Here is an 8,494-nt window from a genome sequence, read left to right as displayed (position 1 = left end):
CGCGTTTTCCTAAACCGACGGCTGAATTTTAAATCGCAGATGAAGATGACGTGCACAAGTGCGGCCGCTGCCAGTCGGAGTTCACCTCCTTGGAAGAGTTCGTGCAACACAAGTTACAAAAGGTCTGCCAGCGAGCTCCAGAAGCTCTCGCTGCTGCCTCAGCGGGTCTCGTCAGCCGAGAAGTACAAAAGGTGACAGCAGGCTTCTCCTCAAGCCGTGGCTGAAAATAATTAGGATGCAACGGTCTGTTGGGTTGGAGGGGAGAGAACAGAATACGATGTTTATACAGGTAATAAAACTTTTTTGCTAAAATCTCGTCTGTTACAGCAGGTTGTTCCGTCCGTCGAGGAGTCGATCACTGTCGCTCATATAGTTGTTGAAGCGTCTTCGATAGCAGAGGAAATCAGCAGCGCGTCTGCTATAGTAGGTGAGCTTTGCAGCACTCGCCTCCCTACCCCTGCCAGGGTAGGAGCTTCGTTAATCTTCTGCCTGAGTTGGGCTGTAGTTGGGTACGTGGCACCTCGGTGTTTATGAGCACTGGGCCTGGGTCTGAGCGTTCCTCAGAGGTGTGAGAGGCGTTCCTGGGCCAGCTCTGCAGTTCTCTCCACATTAAGGCAAATTAGGTTTAAAACTCCATTCCCAAAGGGTCCATTTTAATATTTATGCTGCAATGGGAACTTGGCAAATGCCCAGTTTTAAAGTACTTGTTTCTCCTTCCTATTGCGTGAAGCGCTGAAACAGTAAATCAATCTAGTCGTGTCGAGCTTTCTTCTGTAAAAAATCGTAACTGTCTTCCTGTTCTTTCCCCAGGTAGCGGGCACATCAAGGGAGTAATTGTGGCAGGAGACCATGTGTTTGAAAACCCAAATGGTCCTGCTGCCGGGGAAGTCCCCGAAGAGCAAGGCAACCCTGACGATCAGGAGCAGGATGTTTCCACAGAACTGATAAAGGTGAAGCTGCTGGTTAACAAAGAAGGGCGATACGTGTGTGAGCTGTGCCAGAAGACCTTTAAAACAGTGAGTATCACCTCTGCCCTGCTCGGGTTTAGGCTGGCTGTTAACGTCTCAAGGCCTGGTAACTTTATTTCTCTGCTGCCCACTGCGCCTTCGAAAGGCACGTTCGAAATGTAAAATCCTTAAGCATTTGGATCATCTCTTAAACTGAAATTCTTTCCATAGGCCAGCATCCTCAAAGCTCACATGATCACGCACAGCAGCAGGAAGGACTATGAATGCAAACTCTGTGGAACTTCCTTCAGGACAAAAGGGTCTCTGATTCGGCACTACCGGTGTCACACGGGTAAGATGGTTCTCCGAAGTAAGAATTCCTCAGTGCCGGAGGGTGCCGTGCATGGTTCTCCAGATTACCTTCCAGTGGAATTTCTGGCCGCTTCCCATCTTCTGAGCTGGGACCGTGGGGCTCCCCGGTGCTTGCGGTGCAGGGGAGCAACGTGAGGTCGTGGGATAAGCGCAGGCTGCTCGCTCTAGAAAGCTGACAGGGTTCTCATGGCGGTCTGTGGCACAGAGCTAATGCTGGCAGTTGTTAGTTTAATGCTCTTGTTTCGATTCTTGTGGTTTCCAGATGAAAGGCCTTACAAATGCAAGAAATGCGGGAAAAGCTTCCGGGAGTCAGGAGCTTTGACTCGGCACCTGAAATCTCTGACGCCTTGCACCGAAAAAATCCGCTTGAACATGAACAAAGAAATAGTGGTTAATAAGGATGATTTGCCAACAGGTCAGTGCTGCTGTCAGTGCCTGCCTTGTGTCTGATAAACCCAAGCACGCTCCCAGCACTTGAACTGTAAATTCTTTCTGTTTTGAAAAAAAAACCCCACTTCTGTGGCATTCAGGTTATAATTTTTATACAGGAAAAAGTCATTTATAGAGCTGAGCTATTAACCTGAAGCGCACGTAGCCAGGTGTTGGCCGTGAAGAATATTTGAGAATCTGGTGCAGACAGCTTTAACAGGCACCTCGTGCTCTATAAATAGACGTGTTTTGTGTAGGGCACAGCAAATTGGTGAGGCTGGCGGGATGCCAAGTGATTCATTGTGCCGCTTTTCTTGAAGGATCCTGTAGCTCAACCACAGACACCGTTTCATCAATAGCAAGTGAATCCATCGAGACCTTGCCCGTCATTCATCTCGTGACGGATGCGAAAGGCAACGTCCTTCACGAAGTCCACGTCCAAATGCAGGAACTTCCCGTCGTAGATGCGAAACCCCTGGACCAAGAGGTGAGCGTTGCTTTGTTTAAATACATTCTGCGTGTTTTATGCAACGAAGTATTTCACCTCACAAACAGAATGTTCTTGGGTGCCGAGAATAAATTGTGTGGTCAGAGTAAATGGTTAATTAGCTGCCTTTTCATCAGAGAACAGAAAAGGCAAACTCTGCTCTGACCTTGCCTGGCCATCTGCTGCTGCCGAGGCTTAGCAGCACGTGTGTGGCGCACGGGGCGATGCGATGCCTGGGGTTCACCTCCGCGCCCTGCATGGGTACAGGAGGTGAGAGGGTTTTGACCATTCCCTGCTACGAGAATCTGTGGTAGGAATAAAGGCAGCAGCAACCCTGGCACTGGGTGTTCTCATCTGCCTCCCCGGTCCAAGACCTTTCCCTCGTCGATCTTTCAACCCTGTATCACAGCATTAAGCACCTGAGAAAGAATGATGGCCGGAGCAGTGTTGCTTTAAAAAAAAAGGGCCGTGTTATTTGGCGGGCTGGTTACCAGAGTCTGTGTCCCTTCAGCAGCCGAATCCTGAGGAGCTGCCGTGTGAGGGGGAAGTGAACAGCGAGAACCTGCTGCGGCAGGCCATGAGGAATTCGGGGATTGTGATCGAGAGAGTCGCTGTGGAGGAGATGCAAAAGCCAGACGAAGCTGCTGTAGCTGCCACAGAAGAGCTAGAAAATGAAGTGGTGGAAGCAGAAGAGGAGCCGTGTGCGGAACAGTGTGTTAAAGTCGAACAAGCGGAGTCTGTACGTTTGTATTCCATAAATGAGATTAATTTTCTACTCTTCCTTGCTTGTACTTGGTTGTGGAGAGTGGTGTGAGCCTCCACACCCCACCCAGGATGCTCCCTGTGCCCGAATCTTGGTGTCAGTTTTTACAGTTAGATTTTTCACGTGTGCTTTAGTACGCACATGCCCTCTCTCCCCTGTTAACAAGACAGGAGCATTTAATTGGGAATGTGGTTAGCGATGCTTACTGTACACCCGAGTACCAAAAATACTTATGTTGTACCGTTTCTTTCCAATAGACAGATGCAGAAAGAACAAATGGGTCCAAAAGTTACGTTTGCTCTCAGTGTAATGAAGCCTTCAGTGAAACTGCTTCCCTCGAAACACACATCAAAGGTCATTTAGGTAAAGTTCTACTGCTTATGCTGTTGTCTAAACCGTGCTGTGTTTTACTGTGACCTTAAGCATAGTACAGCGGTTTTTTTGTTTCAAATTCCTTGCCTTTACATGGCTGTTTGCCACACAAAATCAGTTGACGCTTAACTGACCGATATGACAAGGCTGGTTTTGGTTGAGCTCTACAATGGAGGGTAAAAGAAATATTAAAAACCCCCCAGTTTCCATGTTTTGGGGCCTGCACTGCATCCTTGAAAGTAGAATTTTGTGAAGAGGCCAATAAAAAGTGAGGCACAACAGGCTGACAGGCTGGAACTGCTAGAAGAGCAGCATTTGAGCAGAATTCACTTATGAATGAGACAAAGGCCACACACAAGGTGGAAAACGTAATTTCCCTCCTTCGCTGAGTTAATTCTGTTAGAGCACGTGCCAGACACTTGTTCCTGCTGGCTGTCCTGTACCGACCACGTTCTCTCTCTCGGTCTCCAGCTTACAAGCCTTTTAAGTGCGAGGAGTGCGGCAAAGAGTTCACCAAGGGCTACCTGCTGAAGAAGCACCAAGAGGTGCACGTGAACGAGCGGCGCTTCCGCTGCGGCGAGTGTGGCAAGCTCTACAAGACCATTGCCCACGTGAAGGGGCATCGCAGGGTGCACTCTGACGAGCGGCCGTACTCCTGCCCCAAGTGTGGCAAGCGGTACAAGACCAAGGTGGGCCTCCATCGCTTGCTTTCACGTTTTCCTTTCAAGAACCGGGTAGTCAGGAGGTTTAGCTCCTGAAAGAACAAACGCCTGCTCACCTGCCTCTGACGTAAAGCTCCAGAAGGAGGTTTTGGTTTAGCAGGGGAAAGAGGGACAGTCTTAATCAATCCTTTGCATTTTTGAAGAAACTGTTCCTTTGCGCTTGGGAAAAACTACCAACTAATAATGATACAACCAAGTCTTTACTGTGTCTTACATGAGAAGTCTGCAAAGATACTGACTTCTACCATGGAAGCTAAAATACCATTTGCCCGAGCTTGTTCCTTTAGCTGCCCTTCTCTTGCTTCTCTCTTCGTACAGAACGCCCAGCAAGTTCATTTCCGGACGCATTTGGAGGATAAGCCCTACGTGTGCCAGTACTGCAGCCGGGGCTTTCGGGAAAAGGGCTCGCTGGTGCGACACATCCGGCACCACACGGGGGAAAAACCTTTCAAGTGTTACCGGTGCGGGCGAGGCTTTGCAGAGCACGGCACTCTCAACAGGCACTTAAAAACCAAAGGTGAGGTGGCAAAGCTTGTCTGCCTTGGGGTTCTAGGGTTGGACAAGCTGCTTGTTGGCTGAACAGTAATGATTTTTCAAGGTGGATCTAACGAGCTCTGTCTGAGGCCGTTCGTTCATCTCCAGCTCCGCTGCATCAGGAGATGTGTTATAATTTTTTTCATCTCCATGAATGGGTTATTTCTGTTGTGATCTCTTTGATGGAACAAAGAGCCATTAGACAGTTCTAACGTAAAATCTAGATCATCTAAATAAAACAAAACCAGAATTTGCATAAGGATCTTAACTGCAGGAGTGTTGTGGGCTCTCTGCTCCAGACTGCGGCTGAAGTGGTCTCTGCAGTGTCATCACTGCCCTACGTGGGCAAGACAGACCCTGCGCTGTACTGAACTGTGAAATGGGTCTGTTCCAAGGCTACAGACAAAGAGGAGAAAAAAAATTTAATGTTTTCACAAAGTAATGCCAAAGAGAGCTTGATTTCTGTGTTGGGGAAGAGGCATGAGGACTGTAAACTTTAGAACGTCGCATGTATTGCTGTGGTTCAGCTTGCCAATTGAGGGGGTTTTTTTGCATTAAATTCTTACTAATTTTGAGGTTATGAAATCCTTTAAAAACACAAAGTGTGGATTTTTTGTGAGGAAAATGTCTTAAGTGGAATTAAGTTCTCACAGAGAGTCTTGTTTGGTCAGACTCGCTGTGCTGGACCTGCAGCTCCTTTAGCTCCTCAGTATGGATTTTAGGGGGCCGGTTAGCTCAGTCACTTGAGCGTGGCGCTGACAACGCCAAGGTCGCAGGTTCAATTGCCGTTCGGTCCCCATGTGTTGCCTGATCTAGTCGAGAGGTGGTGTCCCTGGCGACGGGGAGGCTGGATTAAAATGACCTCTAAGGTCCCTTCCAGCCTAGGTCATTCCATGATTCTCTGATGTGTTTAGATTGTGAAGAACAAGTTTACAGAAGAGGAAGAAAACCCAAAAAACAGATACTGAAATGTAATGCATAAGCAGAAACGATACGTGACTTAAAATATATTGAAAGTCTTACTTTATGTTCTTTGCATACATCTTTTGAAGCGCTGTACAGATTTATCGCATTCAAGTTTTGTTGTGTGCTTTTTGCAATCACGCCGGACAGCTGCTCTGCTTGAGGCTCAGTTCTGGGGTCACACAGGCCTCTTCTAGACCATTCCTTGGCCTGACTCGCTGGGATGTTGTCTGCCTGCCGGGCACTCAGCAGCAGCATCCTCCTGCTGGCCTCTCGTTTGTGCCGAGTAGTATTTTCCAGGTATTGGAGATGGTTGTGAAAAGTAACGTGTTTCTCTGGCACTTTGGGAATGTCATTCAGGTGGCTGCCTCCTTGCTTTGAAAGAGGTGGAAGAAGTGATGGTGTCTGAGGAAAGCCAGTCAGCGGACAACTTGGCTGCGACGGTCATTTCTGAAGATCCTCACACTGTGTTGGTGGAGTTTTCTTCGGTGGTGGCAGACACTCAGGAATACATCATCGAGGTACGAGGCAGGGCAAACAGCCTTCTCCTCCTGAAGCCAGCACCGTAGTTTGTCAGTAAAAGTTTCCTGCTTGGCCGCCCTTCCTAAGGCCTGTGGGGAATGCAGGCAGGAAAATGAGAATGGGGAGTAGACTGACAGTAGTTTGTGAGGCAGCTGAGAACTTCTGGCTGTAGCAGAGTTTACATCCTCACAAACTTCCTTCAGCTTTTCCTCAACTTTTACCTACTCCTTCCTCCCGTTTCTACGTAGTTTATTGTGTCCGAAATGATCTTCGTTGTTTTCAACTGGCAGAGGCTGCCAGAAGCAATGAACTTCGTGTTTTGCTTTCTCCCTCCTCATGACAAGAAGCCAGTACCCGTCAGGGCAGAATAACACGGTTCATTTAGAGTCCCTCAGTGCTGCCATAGCTCTTCTCCAATAGGAGAAAAATCTGGCAGTTGGCTGAGTCCTGCTGAGAGAGGACATTCTCCGAGTTACCTGTGAGCACTTGGCCTCACTTCTAAGTAGCTCTTGATAAGGAGATTTTGGGGGAATTTCAAGGAGGAGTTGTCTTTAGAGAAGCTACTGCATCACAGAGGGGAACAGGAAGACTTTAGTAAAGGATCTTAGTGTCTTATCTCTTGGTAATAAAAGATTTTTCTGTAAGAATCTAAAAAGGAAATAATCATATTTTGTCTTTCCAGACTGCTACGGAAGACATGGAGACCAGCGAAGCTACTGAAATAATAGAGGGAACAAGACATGAGGTAAAAAAGCCACATAAACTAGTGCTTTGGGGGCTTGCTTTAGGCGAAGCGAATCACTTCTAGCACCCAAAAGTCATGCTAAATAAACCCAACTTCAAATAATTCAGGTAGTTTTGCAGCCCTGTCTGTATAAAAGCATGGAACTGGTCACTCTGGGTTTGGCCAAGCTCTGTTAACCCCAGATCCCCCCAGAGGGAGGTGGCCAGTGACTCACGTGGCTCCATACACAAGAGAATTAAACGCTGCTGCTTTTTGTACTGCCCTGCTGGTCATCGGGCACCATTCACGGGAAGAATTGTCTGCGCTTGTAACAGAGTGTAACACACCCAGGAATCAGGTGGCCTCTTTTCTCTTCCTGTAGGTTGACAGCCACATTATGAAGGTTGTGCAGCAAATAGTAAATCACGCAAACTCCGGTCACCAGATCATCGTACAAAACGTCACTGTGGCAGAAAATTCGGAAGTAAGCACCGACGCCGCGGACACCATCACCATCGCGACCCCCGAAAGCCTGACGGAGCAGGTGGCTATGACGCTGGCCTCCGCCATCGGCGAAGGAGCGGTGCTCACAACGGAGGGGAGCATCGAGACGGAAGAAGCGACGGTGACGATGGTGGCATCCGAGGACATTGAAATAATGGAACACACAGGAGAGTTTGTGATTTCCTCCCAGGAGGGGGAGGTGGAAGTCCAGACTGTGATTGTGTAACGAACAGCATGCAGCTAGTGACAGATGTCCACGTAAAACCTGACAGTTTTTCTCCAGTTTGGGGAATCTGATCAGTTTGCTGTTACAATTGTTCAGCGAGCAAGGGCGAGAATGCTTCTGCAGGTAAGTGGCTGAGCAGGATGGTACAGCCCTGAGATGTTTTCTATTTAAAATGGGAATAACAGCAGTTAAAACCTCATGTGACTGATAGGTCATCTTTGACAGTTCCGGTATTTCTGTACAGCTGCCGCAAATAAAATAATGATCTTTCACAAAGCATTTACCTCTGGCCACAGGACAGTTAGTGTCACGGTGCTTAAAAGGATTCTGAAAGTGAAGCAGATAGGTGGGGTTTCACAAGAGCCTCCTTAATCATGCATTTAAAACGAACCAAGGAAACCAAACGTGAGTGCTGGTGTGCGTTCACCACCACTCCAAAACTTTCATGCCTTTAACCTCACTACTCTAGTCCTCCTAAGGCATGGTACTGCAGTATTTTTCTTCTATTTTATTTTATTTTATATCCTGGACAAGTAGCCTTACGTACTGGTCTATGAAAGAATGCATCGTTGTACCCTTGCCGTGCCAGACAGGCTACTCTGAGAGCTAGTCTGTTGGTGTGTAAAGCCATATTGTATATGTTTTGGGTTAGTTTTTTTCCTTTTTTTTTTTTTTTAAAACCATATATGGATTTTTAATTGCATATTGTACAGATTTAGCATGTAAATAAATACATTTTTAAAAATAAAATTATTTAAAGTTCTTACTACATTTTTTCCCATTTCTGCTCTATTATCGCTCAAAGAGAACTGCAGCAAAGAGAACGGGGCCCCTGGACAGTGCTAATAAATCCTCAGCGCTGGGCCAGTCAAACACGCTGTTCTTCCCCAGACAAGCACAAGCCTCTAAAAGCAGCCAGTACATCCATG

General features: G+C 47.4%; 1 protein-coding gene across 1 annotated transcript; it reads left to right on the top strand.

Moving 5' to 3' along the window:
• Nucleotides 1-32: 32 nt before the first annotated feature.
• On the top strand, nt 33-7,766 carry E4F1 (E4F transcription factor 1; the record flags this gene model as incomplete). The annotated part of the gene is made up of 13 exons (XM_009873303.1): nt 33-182; nt 331-427; nt 811-1,016; nt 1,179-1,299; nt 1,582-1,734; nt 2,069-2,235; nt 2,747-2,978; nt 3,260-3,361; nt 3,842-4,059; nt 4,411-4,609; nt 5,950-6,110; nt 6,794-6,856; nt 7,218-7,766. Coding segments are annotated over 13 exons (2,217 nt in total), but the record flags the coding sequence as incomplete, so codon positions are not given.
• Between the last annotated feature and the right edge of the window lie 728 nt (nt 7,767-8,494).

This window comes from Apaloderma vittatum, unplaced genomic scaffold (assembly GCF_000703405.1).
Source record: "Apaloderma vittatum isolate BGI_N311 unplaced genomic scaffold, ASM70340v1 scaffold4567, whole genome shotgun sequence".
Lineage (NCBI taxonomy): Eukaryota > Metazoa > Chordata > Aves > Trogoniformes > Trogonidae > Apaloderma > Apaloderma vittatum.
Note: the sequence above shows the minus strand (reverse complement) of the source record. Positions and strands in the feature narration are given on the sequence as shown.